Source organism: Chaetura pelagica, unplaced genomic scaffold (assembly GCF_000747805.2).
Source record: "Chaetura pelagica isolate M959 unplaced genomic scaffold, ChaPel_1.0 scaffold612, whole genome shotgun sequence".
In the NCBI taxonomy this organism is placed as follows: domain Eukaryota; kingdom Metazoa; phylum Chordata; class Aves; order Apodiformes; family Apodidae; genus Chaetura; species Chaetura pelagica.
The window spans coordinates 366,004-380,209 of record NW_009952448.1 but is presented as its reverse complement, the minus strand read 5'-3'; the positions used below and the strand labels follow the sequence as shown (position 1 = coordinate 380,209).

The window sequence follows — 14,206 nt, the reverse complement described above, 5'->3', positions numbered from 1 at the left end:
AACCCGCACCCCAAAAAGCAAGCCCTCCGAGGGCTGCTTCTCCTTCCCCCGCAAAAAAAAACGAGGCCTGGAGTTCCTCCTGTGCCCCCGCCCTTGCAAAACCGAGGCCTCGGTGCCTCCCTTCCCACCCCCGCCCTTCCCTGGTGCCTCCACCCCTGCCCAGCTCTCCTCCCCCACTGCTGCTCCTTGGGGTCCCCCCTTTCCACTGCTCCTTTCCTGCCAAACAGCCCCTTTCTCTGCTGCCCTTTTCTTCCCAGGGAGGCCCCAGGCTGGGCCCCCCCCCAGGAACCCCAGCCCCTCTGCCCACACGTCCTGTGGTCCATCTTCTCCCACCACGTGCCACCATCTTCCCCTGGTTCTGCATCCACCTGGTTCCCGAGCTCCTGGCTCCCCGTGCCTGCCCCAGGGCTTTCCCCTCTCCCACAAATCAAGCTGGTGGCTCGATTTCCATCCTTCCTGCCTCCCCTCCCACATCATCCCGGCTCCATTCTCACCCCCTGCTGCCACCCTCTGCCTGCCTCCTGTGACCCCACTCCTTGAACCCTCCTGCTCACCCCTCCTCTCTTTCATGATTCACACGTGGGAAATGCTGCAGCCTCCGGACTCTGCTGCCCCTCTCCAGCCCTGCAGGTGCTCAATCCCAGCTCCTTTCATCTCCTTATTCCTACAGTGACCTCCACACTTTGTCCCTTGTCTGGCTGGCTCCTGTGATGCCTTGGGCTTGATGGCCTTCCTGGTGTTTGTCCTTTGATTGCTGTTTTAATATCATTCTCATTTCTGTGATCACTTGCTTTATGATCCTCCCCTCCTTCAGATTCCTGGAATTCCTGTAAACGATTCACATTATTCCCATCCTCTTACTTTGCAGCCTTAACTTGTGCCATGGCACCTCTTGTTTAATTAACCCTCATGCTGGAGCAGCCTCACTCAGGAGCTTTCCCCTTGTTTAAGGTGGTGTAGGCTAAGGATATATATGATGTGCACATTTCCCTGTCTGGAACCTGCCCTGCCCTCTGCCCACGTGTGAAACGAGGTTGTTTGTGATGTGGCTCAAAATCTGGGCAGCAGAGGGTCCCCTCCTGGGGCAGGGGTTGTACCTCAGCACCCCTTGGGGCAGGGGCTGGGGGGCTTGAGCCCCTGCACCTGCAGACTGAGTTAGAAGACTTGATCTCTATGTGAGCAGATTAAAAAAACTTGCTGAGTTAACAGGGCAACACTGGACAGCAAAGTACTTCTAAAATGGAGGTAGAAGTTTTCCCTGTGCAAAACCATGAATTTGTTGATTGAGTGGCAGCCAAAGAGAGGGGTGCAGCCCTGAGGGGGCTCTGAGGCAGCCTTTTCCAGACAACTGCTTGGGAAGTGCTCGTGGGATTCCAGGCACCAGGAATCTAGTGCACACTCACATCATTTCTAGTCTTACATTTTATTGCAAGATTGGTCATTTTGTTGTGCTAAGACCTTCACTGGTGAAGGTACAAGCCCAGAATGGGCTCTAAAACATTTTAAAAAAACAAGCAAACAAAACAACCCTCACAGTTGAAGAAAACTTGGTAGTTTTGGCGTGAGGTGACCTAAAAGGCAACCAGGGTAATTATTAAACTAGGATAATGCCTTAAATGCCACTCTCCCTGTCTCTGCTTTGGAAGCCTGACTTCTCATAGCAGCACTTGTGTGTGCAGGTGAAACTGAAACCTGAAGCTCAGGTCCCTGTAGGCGTTAGATCATAGGATCCTGGAATGGTTTGGGTGGGAAGGGACCTCAAAGCTCATCCAGTCCCACCTCTGCATGGGCAGGGACACCTCCCAGCAGCCCAGGCTGCTCCAAGCCCCATCCAACCTGCCCTTCAGCACTGCCAGGGATGGGGCAGCCACAGCTTCCCTGGGCAACCTGGGCCAGGCTCTCCCCACCCTCACAGCCCAGAATTTATTCCAAATATCTCATTTCTTTTTACTTTTTCCAGCTGGAAACCCTTCCTCCTTGTCCCAAGCCCCTCCCCAGCTTTTCTGGAGCCCCTTCAGGCACTGGAAGGTGCTCTAAGGTCTCCCTGGAGCCTCCTCCTCTCCAGGCTGAACACCCCAACTCTCAGAGCTGCTCAGGGCACATCTGTGGGCCAGGGGTGTGGGGACATGGCCCAGCAGTGGGCAGGGCACAGGACCTGCTGGGCTGCAGCCCCTGCCCTCAGCCCATGGGAGGTTTCAGGCTGTGATTTCCTGGGTCTACGTGTTGTGTTTCTCACCTCAATGAGCATTTAAACCACACAACTTCCTTTACAGTCAGCAAGAAACTGCTGAGCTGGATCTGAGAAACAAAAACATAAATGGCCTGCAAAGAACAGTGTCATCAGAATCCACAGACTCAGGTAAGGCTTTCCCAGGTAATTAATGATGTTAATTAATAATGAAAAGCATCAGGACCTTGTGGCTCCCAGTGCAAGCAGCTTCCAGGGCTTGGGCTGAGAGCTGATGCTGCCTGCCTGCAATCCCTGCACCCCTGCCCATCTTCATGCTCAGAAGGAGGGAGATGGACAGACCATCCCTCAGCACCTTCATGGCTTGGCTTGTGGGTGGGGTTTTTTGCTTTAATTATCCTGGAGCTCGTTAGCAGTGGAGTTAACTTGGAGGGAACTGGTTCTGCCCCCAGAGGGGGACTCTGCCTGAGCTGGCTTGTCCATTTCCTCTTTGAGTGGCTGTTGAGACCAATGTTGAGAGCTATGTCATGCTCTGCACTCCAACATGGTGTTCATTGCTGCCATTTTGAGTGCCCTGATGTTCTGCTCCAGAGGTGGTGGTGGTGGGTCAGCACCTTGTGAGGGTGTCAGCCTCTCATGCAGATGGTGATGGAGGCAGCTGAAGATGAGAAACCAAGACAGGCTGTGCCAGGGCACTGGGTTCTCACTCTGCCCTGGTTTGGGGGGTTCTTGGAGATACTGGCTTGGGAGATTTGATGGTTATCTGTTGGGGCTGTGGGCTGGAAAATGGAGCTGTTCAGCCAGGAGAAAAGGAGGCTGAAGAGGGATCTCATCAATCCTGATAAACATCTCCAGGGGGTGTCAGGAGGAAGGGGCCAGACTCTTCTCAGCAGTGCCCAGTGACAGGACAAGGGGCAGTGGGCACAAACTGGGGCACAGGAGGCTCAGCCTAAACATGAGGGAAAATTTCTTCACTTTGGGGGTGGCAGAGCCCTGGGCCAGGCTGCCCAGGGAGGGGGTGAAGGCTCCTTCCCTGGGGACATTCCCAACCTGTCAGGACATGTTCCTGTGGGATCTGCTGGAGGTGACCCTGCTCTGGGTGATCTTCAGAGGTCCCTTCCCAACCCCAACACTTGGGCTCTGATCTGAGTGGGACCAGTTGAGTTCCTGCCACCCTGAGGTGGATGAAAGAGTCCCCACCCCATGTCTCAACCAGCCTGTCCCAGCCTGCTCTGGGCTGCTGGTGAGGCTGTTGATTCAGGGTCTGTCTTGTGGTTTGGGGTTGGTTTGGGTGGTTTTTTGTTTACATGAGCTGATGGTTTCTCTGAAACCTGAGGGCCTGCATCTCAGTACTGATCCTTGCCTAGTCATACTCTGTTTTTCAGATAAGATGAAAATGAAATGTCAGTGAAATGAAAATGTCAGTGAAAATGAAATAAGGTGTTACCCCATAGCCTCCAGAATCAGGAAAGCTTGAGGCTTCACTGGTCCAGCCCAGGGAGAGAAATCAATGTCTCCACCTGACCTCATGCACCAGCCTGACTGTGCAAGGTGCTTCCAACCTTCAAAGGAACTTCCTGAGCTGCCAAAACTCAAGTCTAGGTCACAAACCACTGAGTGACTTGCTCAATCTCCACTTTCTCCTTGTCTCTTTCCCCCTGTCTGCAAAGCCAGGCCCTAAGTGCTTACAAAACACTCATGATGAAGGTCTGTGCTGTGCCCAGACCACTGCCTGTCCTGCTGGTCACATTAATTCCTTGTGGCTGTTTGTTCAGTCACTGAAATAGCAACAGGCCTTGTCGTGAGGGTGTAGATACCAATGAAGTACAGAACCTCCACAGGTCTGTGTTTAAGCTTCATATTTGACTGCACTGAAGTGCTTTGCAGCTGGGATGTTCACATGGCTTGTGCTTCTGGAGTGTTTGTGTTGGTGCTGTGTGTGAGAAGGGCCTTTGGCTGCTTTTTAAAGTCTTTTCCTATGAAGAACAGAGCAACTGAAAATGTGGATTAAAAAAACACTGAAGGACAAAGTTCCTGAGATGTCTGTGAGAGAAGAAGCCAAGAGTGTTCCATGTGTGGTAGCACTCTTCTGGGTGGCACCCTAGGCAGGGTTGGGGGGGCTTTTGTTAATTACTCCTCCTTTTGTTAATTATTCCTCCTTTCCTCCAAGCACTGACACTCAGCTGGGGCCCAGCCCAAGGGTAGGGAGTGTCTGTACCTGTTATTTACTTCCACACTGAGGTGAAGACCTACCTAAGTTTCCTGCTGGAGTTCAGTGCCTCTGAGTAAACCTGTCCCACAGTCCAGTACCTGGCACTTCCCAGGCCCCACTCAGTGGGAAATGCTGTCTCTCCTGCAGGTTGTGCTCTGGATTCCCCTGGTCCTGCAGCCTCAAACGATATCCTGGAGGAAACGTACGTAACCACCAGCTCAGCCTGGCTCTGCCATTTCCCTAACAAACGTGGGCTAATGAGAGGGGGCTTGGTGAGGTTTTTCCAGCCTCTGTGTGCAGGGGGCTCCTCTCTCCTGACCCTTGCTGTGCTGTGATGCTCTGCAGCCTGAGACCTGCCTGGTCTGTGTCCCAGAGTGTTGAACACCTCAGCTCCTGCCCTGTCCCAGCCAGACCCTTGGAGCTTGGCTCTGGCACCTCCCCAGGAGGCTGAGGCTGCTCCACACAAGCTGCAGTTTTCACTCAACACTTACATTAGAACTTTAGGCTTAACTGGTGCCCAGCAGTTGCTCTGAGCTTTGCATTTGCCACTCTCCATTAGATCCATTTTTTCTGCCTAAACTTCTATCCCCAGGGAGGGGGGACAGAGCCCCTGGCCCTGGGGAACTGAGCTTTTCTTCCCTCGACAGCCTCTTGTGGAGGCAACACTGGCAAGGACCTGTGGAAAGGAGGGGGAAGAAGGAGCCCAGCTAGTGTTTCAAAAACTGGGGAGGGACAAGCTGGCTGTAAATGGGTTTTGGGAAGGGCAGGGGCAGTAAGAAGTACAGTGGCCTCTGCTCAGAGCAGCACTGAGGGCTTCAGTACCAGGCTGACCTGTGGTGCTGACTCTGGGGCCTCTCACTTGCTTCTAGGTTTGAGAAGGCAATTCTTGAATCCAGCAGGCTGAAGTAAGTATCATTCTGTTTTCATTTCTTTGTTGGAGCCTGTGGGGGGTGAGGGGATGGAAAAGAGTTTTACTCATGTTACTGTCTTTTAAAACAGAAATGTTATAAATCTTGGTTCTTTTTCACTGCAGCATCCGAGTGCCTTTCAGAAGGATCCATTCACTGCCAGTAAGTGAGGGGTCCAGAAACGTGGAGGGATTTGGTGTGTTAAGTGAAAAAGGATTTATGTGAAGTGTTTTTAGTTGGAGATGTTAATTTCCTGGCTACAACAACAGCTGCTGTGGTGCTTAATGAAAACTGTCAAAGCTCCAGCTTGTGAACTCAAAACTCATTCAAGCTGATGAGGTTCCAGCCAGGTGGCTTTGCCACAAGTGCAGCTGGAGCATTTTAGTGCCTGTACCCAGAGGTCAGCATGGCAGACTCCTGCACGTGGCTTGCAACAGTGGGTAGTCAGACACCTGGAAGTCTTTATTAACTCCTGTGTTGCTTAAAAATGTGGTTGGGGGGAGGCTGGATTGCTCCAAACTGAACTGGCACTTGTGTGTGAATGTTGCAGCAAAGCCTCCTGGGGTGCAGTCCTGCCCTGAAGAGAAACCACTCTGAGTCTCTGGAGAGTGAAGCTTTTCAGCTCTTGGAACAAGATGAAAATAAGGAGAATGTAAGTGGTGCTTCTGCTGCCTGCTGTGACCTGGTGCCAGAGCAGGCACTGAGGAAGCTGAATGAACATAGAATCCTGGAAAGGTTTGGGTGGGAAGGGACCTCAGAGCTCATTCAGTCCCACCCCTGCATGGGCAGGGACACCTCCCAGCAGCCCAGGCTGCTCCAAGCCCCATCCAACCTGCCCTTCAACACTGCCAGGGATGGGGCAGCCACAGCTTCCCTGGGCAACCTGGGCCAGGCTCTCCCCACCCTCACAGCACAGAATTTCTTCCTAATATTTCACCTCAATCTCCCCTCATCCAGTGTTAATCCACTCCCCCTTATCCTCTCACTACACACCTTTGTGAAATTAATTTACAGCTGTGGATGTGGTGGAAAAGGCTGCTTCTCCAGCAAGTGGATGTGGTGGAAGAGGCTCCTTCTTCCCTCTGCCAGGCTGCTGTTCAGACATACCCAAGTTTTGCAGAGCTATCCCCAGGGATCCTGCACTGGCAGCTCTGGTTAGAGTGACTGCCTCTGGGTGATACCACGAGGATAAAGTACAATGTTAATTAAAACATCTTCAGTTTGAAAAACATTCACTTTCAGGCTATTCCTGTGGGCAACAGGGAGCTGAAACCCATCGTGTCAGGTAGCTTGAGAAACCTGAAAAGAGAAATAAACCAAACACCCTAAAGAGAGCAGGTGGTCTGGCAACTTGTGCACTCTGTAGTTTTGATGCAGTGATCACTTTGCTCCTTTATTTAATGCAGGAATCATTTGAGTTCAAGAAGCCAACCAAGCCAGCTGCCCGGGGGGCTGTCCATGGGCCTTCCCGGGAGGGAAGAGGTGCTCCTGGGCCAAGGCAGAGCTCTCCAGCTCAGACAGTGAGTACTGCAGACTCCTCATCCTCTGGGGAGCTGGGCAGGTTGGATGGGGCTTGGAGCAACCTGGGCTGGTGGGAGGTGTCCCATGGCAGGGACTGGATAATCTTTAAGGTTTCTCCAACCCAAACCAGTCTGGGGCTCCATGGTCTCTGGGGGTGTCCTGCAGTGCAAAGCAGTGCTGTTAACTCTCTTGTCCCAGTTTTCCATGGGTGAGACCCCCCCGGGCAGGCAGCAGCACCAGCCAGGCTTCCTGCAGCCTGTCCTGCCCTCCCCCGACAGTGAAGATGATGATGGGTTCCTCGAGTTGCTGGATGACCAAGACTTGAAGGTGGGTACAAGGAGAGAGGATGGAACATTCCAAAATTAGCTCTGTTCATTGGCTGCCAACATGTTTGTCTGTGGTGCAGGGCTGTTCCAGCAGTGCAAAATTCACACTGCAAAAAGTTGGGAGACTGGGGAGTCCTAGAAGGTGAATCATGTTTTTCACTCCAAGTGTCTGTTGGGAGATACCTGCTCTTTCAGGCAGTGGGTTCTACTGGGGGTGTGAGCAGCAGGCAAGAACTGCTGCTGCTCCTGTGGGCAGGTGAGATCCTATTGCTAGAGAGAATTACTTGAACACTTGGCATTTTTCTTTATAAAATTGCTGAAAGAGCTAGAGATCATCACAGACTGGGCAAGAACTGCTGCTGCTCCTGTGGGCAGGTGAAATCCTATTGCTAGAGAGAATTACTTGAACATTGGCATTTTTCTTGCTGAAAGAGCTAGAGGTCATCACAGAATCATCACAGACTGGGTTGGATTGGAAAGGACCTTAAAGATCATCTAGTTCCGACCCCCCTGCCATGGGCAGGGACACCCCCCAGCAGCCCAGGCTGCTCCAAGCCCCATCCAACCTGCCCTTCAACCCCCCCAGGGATGGGGCAGCCACAGCTTCCCTGGGCAACCTGGGCCAGGCTCTCCCCACCCTCACAGCCCAGAATTTCTCCCTCCCATCTCAGCTCCAGCTCCCTCTGCCAGCTGGAAACCCTTCCCCCTGCTCCCATCCCTCCCTGCCCTTGTCCCAAGCCCCTCCCCAGCTTTCCTGGAGCCCCTTCAGGCACTGGAAGGTGCTCTAAGGTCTCCCTGGAGCCTTCTCTTCTTCAGGCTGAACACCCCAACTCTCCCAGCCTGTAAATATTTGCTTCCCAGCCACTCAGGCTGTTTCTAACAGCATTTGAAACACTTCAGCCTGTGGAAGAACATCCCTGTTAATCAATGAGCTGCTATAACTTCCCTCCTCCAACATGTCTTGACTCAGCTCTATTATTTCATTGAGTATTTGACTTGTAATTTAGTTGAAGTTCCTGGAGCTGCCCTGATAGCTGAATTCCCCTGGCATGTTTGCCTCAGCTGTGGGTATCCAGGCCCTGCCCCTGCTGCAGCAGGTGAGAAGGGACTTTCTTTGTTCCTCAGAATGACGAGGAGGCGCCATCAGACGTGTCCAGCCTCTGGACTGCACCCCTGGTGATGAGGAGAATGGACCCTCGGGTGAGTTCTGGGAGGGCAGGGGCTGGGACTGTGTCTGGGCAGCAGGTCTCACTGCTGGAACAAGTGCTGGCTCTGATCCTGTATCCCTAAAAACAGCCAAAGCAGATAAGCCCCCTTCCCTGGTATCTGTGTGCCTGGAAGGCTCCCTCAGCCCTGGTGTGTGAATATGGGCATTGACTTTCTTGTCACAAAAAACCCCTCCATAAATGCAGGAAGATCTTGGTTCTCTTCTCAGATCCTTGTTGGAACACCCCAGATCCATCCTGCCCAGGCTCCCCTGCAGCCTGAGCTGCTGCTCACAGCCTGCCAAGGGGCTTCAGACCAGCAGGAAGCCCCTTCATCTCCTGGCAGATTGGCTGCCCCCTGGCATCAAGCACTTCGTGGTGCTTATGGTGCTCCCAGTCTGCCCAGCAAGAAATAAGTGTTACTGGAATTGTGGGTCCTGAGTGTAGGTGCCCCTGTTCACCCCTTGCAGTTGCTGAGCAGTGGGGGTGTCTGTGAAATAACCTGCAGTCCTTTGAGGCTGGCTCAGCTTTTCAGCCCTGAACTTCCCTCCTTCCTTGCAGGCCAAGCGGTGCCGGTTGTTTGGCTCTTCATCTCTGCCCAGTGCTGTGGGAAGAACCACCCAGAAGAGGATGGAGAGATCCCAGGAAGAGAATTCCCCAGGGAAAAGCAAGAAGAGGAAGAGCCTGCCTGGAGCATCTTCTGAGGACTCAGCGGTGGGTGGCTTGGGTCTGGTTTAGTAGCAGGGGGTTGGTTAGGAGAGGATCCAGGAGAGGTGTTGAGCTTGTGAAGGTTAAGGGGGGGCTTCTGCTGGGGCATTGGTGACATTTGTGTCCTGTGGAGGGCTGGGGGTGCTGGGGCAGGGGGAGCTGGGGCAGCAGTTTCTTGGTCCTGAGCTTTCCCTTAACCCACAGGGGAAGGTGGGGACTTGTAGCTCAGGGCTTGGGGTGAACTCTGAGCTCTGTTACGTGGGGGAAAAGGGTCTCTCTGCAGTGTTGGTCACTGACCTGTGTTCCTCCAGAGCCTGAAAATAGTGAAGACACAATCCTCCACAGCAGAGATCGAGAGCATTTTGGACAGTGACCAGAGAGACCTCATTGGAGACTTCTCAAAGGTAATTGGAGTGATTTAAGGCTCAGATTTCATTCCAGTGTTTGACTGGCCTCTCTAGGTAGAGGGAGTCTCAAAGTAGCCCAAGTGAAGGACTTTACATCACAGGTTCAGAGTGCTGGGAGGGGCTGCCAATGAGAAGGGAGCTTTCAGGGGTTGGACACAAAGTGATTTAACTTGTGGTGATTCAGAAAGATCTACAAAATCCCTTCAAGTGCAGGACCCCAAACCAAAATACTTTCCCTGGATTTTAGAATTCTTAGTTTTAACTCCTGGGCTTTACTGAAGAGATTCTTGTCAGCAAAGCATCCGTGTTACAAAACCAAGTGCTGGGCACTGCTCCCACCTTTGTGGCTCACAAATGTTCCCAGCTGGATGCTCTGTCTTCCAGGGTTATTTATTCCACACTGTTGATGGGAAACACCAAGACTTGAAATACATCGACTCGGAAATGGTACGTGCTCCAGTAAGAACAAGTCTTTACTGGGGGGCAAAACCCCACAACATGAAAACATCTCAAAACAACTCAACTCCCTTTTTTGTGTGTGTTTTTTGTTTGTTTGTTCTCAGATTGTGTCTGTGCTGACTGGGAAGTTTGCAAGCTCCATCAAGGAGTGTGTGATCATTGATTGCAGATACCCCTACGAGTATGAAGGGGGACACATCAAGGTGGGTAGGAGCAACGTGGAGTTGCCTGAAGCTGGGAACTGGGGTCACTTGGCACCCTGTGGGGCTGCTCTCCACCCGTGGGTCTCCAAAGCCAGGTGGATGTGTTAGAGCTGAGGGGCCAATTGTCCCCCTGGGCCTGGGATCCTGTTACGCCTCCGCGCTGCGGGAATCTGGGGACACTGAGCTCACACTTAGCTCACAAAGTGACTTCTCCCTTAAAGGAGGGAACGTTCCACTTCCCTTAAATAGAGGAGGGGGCCTGTGGCTTCCAGAGGAAAATGTAAGATTATGTCCAGTGTCCTGATATCTAGGGAAGCTAAAATTAGAATATGAAACTGAATTTAAAGCACCGATTGCAAAGAGCAGATCTTGAGGTTTGCTGCTGGGGCAAGATGGACCACCCTCCTGGGCAGGGTGAAAGGAGAGGAGATGGAAAGGGAAATCGAAGAAGCCACAACCAACAGCTGTTGAAATGGCTGCCTAAATCAAGTCCAGATTACCCAGAGTCAGGGTTAGACTTGTGGTGTTCTGCTCGGGTTGGGAAACTGATCCCCCAAGGCTAGAGAGGGTTTCAGATCTCCTGTAGGAAACTGAAATGAGGAGACAACTTGGAAGGAAGTGGGGAGGTTGGTTCAGGTTCCCCACTCACTGTGAGTGCTGGGGCATGGGTCTGCCTCTACAGGGAGCTGTGAACCTCCACATGGAGGAGGAGGTGGAAGATTACCTGCTGAAGAAGCCGATCCAGCCCTCGGGGAACAAGCGAGTGATCGTCGTGTTCCACTGCGAGTTCTCCTCCGAGCGGGGCCCTCGGATGTGAGTTACACACGTGTGCCCCTGGAGAAGTACTTGCTGATAAGAGCAAAGCTCTCCTGGTGGCACCACTCCCTGTGCTGGCATGGTCCTTGATAGGCCCTTTATCATGAACAGATGTTGGTTGTCACCTCAGGGGGGATGTGACACGGCCTGTGGTCCCAATGGCTGCGTTGAAGTCAGGCTGGAACGCTTGGGGATGGCCAAGGAAATCCAGTTCTCCCAGCCCTGCAGCCAGTGTGGCTCCTCAGCCCGTTCCTGATGGGCAGCAGCTTGCTTCCCTGATGGCAGGAATGGGACTTGTGGGGTGAAGGCTGTTCTGGTGTGTTGCTTGTTGAACTGGGATTGACTGGAGGTTCTTTGCCTGCTCCAGGTGCCGGTTTGTGAGGGAGCGGGACAGGCTGGACAACGAGTACCCCAACCTGCACTACCCTGAGCTCTACGTCCTCAAGGGGGGATACAGGGACTTCTTCCTGAGATGCCGTGTAAGTAACATGTCCCCAGAGTCACCTCTGACACTGGGGAGAGGAGAAATGACAGATAAATAAGAGTCATGGATCTGTAGCCCATCTGACCTCCCCTCGGAGTGGGGAGGGTTTTGCTGGAGGAGCTTTTCCTGCTGCCTCCCCCACCCCTGTACCAGCTGCAGGTCACTCCTGGCACTGAGGGCTCTTCTCAGCCTGTCTTGCTGCCACAGCTGAAAGGTTTCTCCACTTTTCTCAGGAGTGAAATCTAAATCTGGTTTCTGCCCCTTTTATAACAAACTCGAGTTCAAAATGTTGCTTGGAGAGGGAATTCAGGGCTGCTCAGCCTGCAGGGAGGAGGGAAGGGGGGAAGCTTGACAGTGATTGCTGGAAAACAAATGGAAACATGAAATCTTGTGCTAGACTAAAATAGTAACAGAGAAAAACTTGAGCTTTGAGTTTTCAGGCTCCAATTCAGAAGAGAAAAGGCAGCAGTGCCCAGCAGCTCTGCCCAGCAGGGTGGGGATAGGGCTTCTTGGATCACTCAGCACTTCAGTGGCTGCTCCTGCTTTCTCCAGCAGTTTTTTCCTGCTGTTCAGAGACAAGCTGGACTCTGGCCTGTCACATTAGTCCCTCTCAGGCCCTCAGACTTTAGAATATCTCTTGGATCCCTTCCTGGAGAAGGGAGATGTTTGGCCTCTCCATGGCCAGGTGGGGCTGTGTGTGGTTCCCAGGGAGATGTTGGGTCTCCCAGCACTTGGGCTGCTGTGGGGGTGTTGGTTTTGGACTCTCTCTGTGCTCTGCTGGTTCCCCTGTGGTGATGGGAGCCTCTTTTGGGCGCCTGGGTGTCCTGTCCCGTGGTGGCAGGACCCGGGGCCTCAAGGTGGCAGCACAGAACAGCCTTTAAGGCCCGTCTGGAGCCAGGGACTGGCCCGTCCCCTGGGACTGGATTCCAGTCTGTGCCGTTCCAAGGTGAACACGGGGTGGGCTCAGCTTGTGTTGGTGTCTGCCAGAAGGTTGGGGTGAGAGCTGTGCACACAGGGCTGGGAGGGCTTTTCATCACTGCTGCTTCCACAGTAGCTGTGATCATAGAACCATGGAATGGTTTGGGGTTGGAAGGGACTTTAAAGCTCATCCAGTCCCACCCCCTGCGTGGGCAGGGACATCTCCCACCAGCCCTTGTCCCAAGCCCCTCTCCAGCTTTCCTGGAGCCCCTTCAGGCACTGGAAGGTGCTCTAAGGTCTCCCTGGAGCCTTCTCCCCTTCAGGGGTTCCCAGGGAGATGTTGGGTCTCCCAGCACTTGGGCTGCTGTGGGGGTGTTGGTTTTGGACTCTCTCTGTGCTCTGCTGGTTCCCCTGTGGTGATGGGAGCCTCTTTTGGGCGCCTGGGTGTCCTGTCCCGTGGTGGCAGGACCCGGGGCCTCAAGGTGGCAGCACAGAACAGCCTTTAAGGCCCGTCTGGAGCCAGGGACTGGCCCGTCCCCTGGGACTGGATTCCAGTCTGTGCCGTTCCAAGGTGAACACGGGGTGGGCTCAGCTTGTGTTGGTGTCTGCCAGAAGGTTGGGGTGAGAGCTGTGCACACAGGGCTGGGAGGGCTTTTCATCACTGCTGCTTCCACAGTAGCTGTGATCATAGAACCATGGAATGGTTTGGGGTTGGAAGGGACTTTAAAGCTCATCCAGTCCCACCCCCTGCGTGGGCAGGGACATCTCCCACCAGCCCTTGTCCCAAGCCCCTCTCCAGCTTTCCTGGAGCCCCTTCAGGCACTGGAAGGTGCTCTAAGGTCTCCCTGGAGCCTTCTCCCCTTCAGGCTGAACAGCCCAGCTCTCCCAGCCTGTCCCCTAGGAGAGGTGCTCAGAACAAGCTCAGTAACTGCTCCTGAGTGTCTGGTGTGAAGCCCCCCGTGGTGTGGGGCTCTGGCTGTGCTTGCTCTGCTGCTGCTTGCTCAGGTGGTTCTGCCAGTGAGTCTCCAAGAGCTCCTGGGACCTGCTGGAAGTGAGAGCAGCTCCTCTCTCTCCCCAGAGCTTCTGCGAGCCCCAGAGCTACCGCCCCATGCACCACGAGGACTTCAAGGAGGATCTGAAAAGGTTCCGCACCAAGAGCCGCACCTGGGCCGGCGAGAGGAGCAAGCGGGAGCTCTACAGTCGCCTGAAGAAGCTCTAAGGGCTGGAGAAGCCAAGACTGCCCGTGCTGGTGGGGGGAGAGCTGCCTGTTCCCTGCTGGTGGGGCTGGGCAACCAGCTCTCTCCTCCTCTTTTCCTGGGAACACCGTGGGACTTGTGGCTCTGCTTGATCCCGGCAACCTGGACGCTGGCTGGGAGCTGCATCTTCCTTGTGGCAGCAGCTCCTGGTGTCTGTGACACCCCCAGAGTGCCCAGGGAAGGGTGGGGAGAGGGGCCACCCACGGGGGCTCAGCTGGGGTGTGGTGCAAGCAGCCAGGAAATCTTAGTGCCTGTTTTTTTTTTTTCCTTGGGTTTTGTTTTTTTTAAAATGCTTTATTTTATTTAAATACAGTCAAACAAAGCCAATGGCCCCTGCAGTTGGATCATCTGGACTGGACTCAGCTTTGTCTCTGCTGAAGGGCAGAGCTGGTGGGGCATGGGGGGGGGGTCATTCTTTTTCTCAGCTGCAGCTTTAGGTCTGTGTTGGTAGCATGAGGTGTCGTGGTGAAGTGAAATAGGAAATAATTCCTTCCAGCTAGGGGTTCCCACCTCCCTGACCTCCTGTGTCTTGCCTTGGGAAGCCTCTCAAAGGCAAAGGGGAATTTGCTTATTGTATGTTATCATGTTGATGGTG

The 14,206-nt window shown here is 53.5% G+C and overlaps 1 protein-coding gene across 1 annotated transcript in view; it reads left to right on the top strand.

The window, feature by feature from the left end:
• CDC25A (cell division cycle 25A) overlaps positions 1–13,574 on the top strand; it is a 15,883-nt gene extending 2,309 nt beyond the window's left edge. Inside the window, exons 2-16 of the mRNA XM_010008548.1 lie at positions 2,274–2,359; positions 4,548–4,602; positions 5,270–5,305; positions 5,434–5,470; positions 5,859–5,960; positions 6,715–6,828; positions 7,028–7,156; positions 8,281–8,355; positions 8,922–9,074; positions 9,380–9,472; positions 9,860–9,922; positions 10,039–10,137; positions 10,820–10,950; positions 11,321–11,432; positions 13,434–13,574. Coding sequence (XP_010006850.1) covers positions 2,274–2,359; positions 4,548–4,602; positions 5,270–5,305; positions 5,434–5,470; positions 5,859–5,960; positions 6,715–6,828; positions 7,028–7,156; positions 8,281–8,355; positions 8,922–9,074; positions 9,380–9,472; positions 9,860–9,922; positions 10,039–10,137; positions 10,820–10,950; positions 11,321–11,432; positions 13,434–13,574 — 1,426 coding nt within the window. The remainder of the gene's footprint in view (positions 1–2,273; positions 2,360–4,547; positions 4,603–5,269; positions 5,306–5,433; positions 5,471–5,858; positions 5,961–6,714; positions 6,829–7,027; positions 7,157–8,280; positions 8,356–8,921; positions 9,075–9,379; positions 9,473–9,859; positions 9,923–10,038; positions 10,138–10,819; positions 10,951–11,320; positions 11,433–13,433) is intronic.
• Positions 13,575–14,206: the final 632 nt, after the last annotated feature.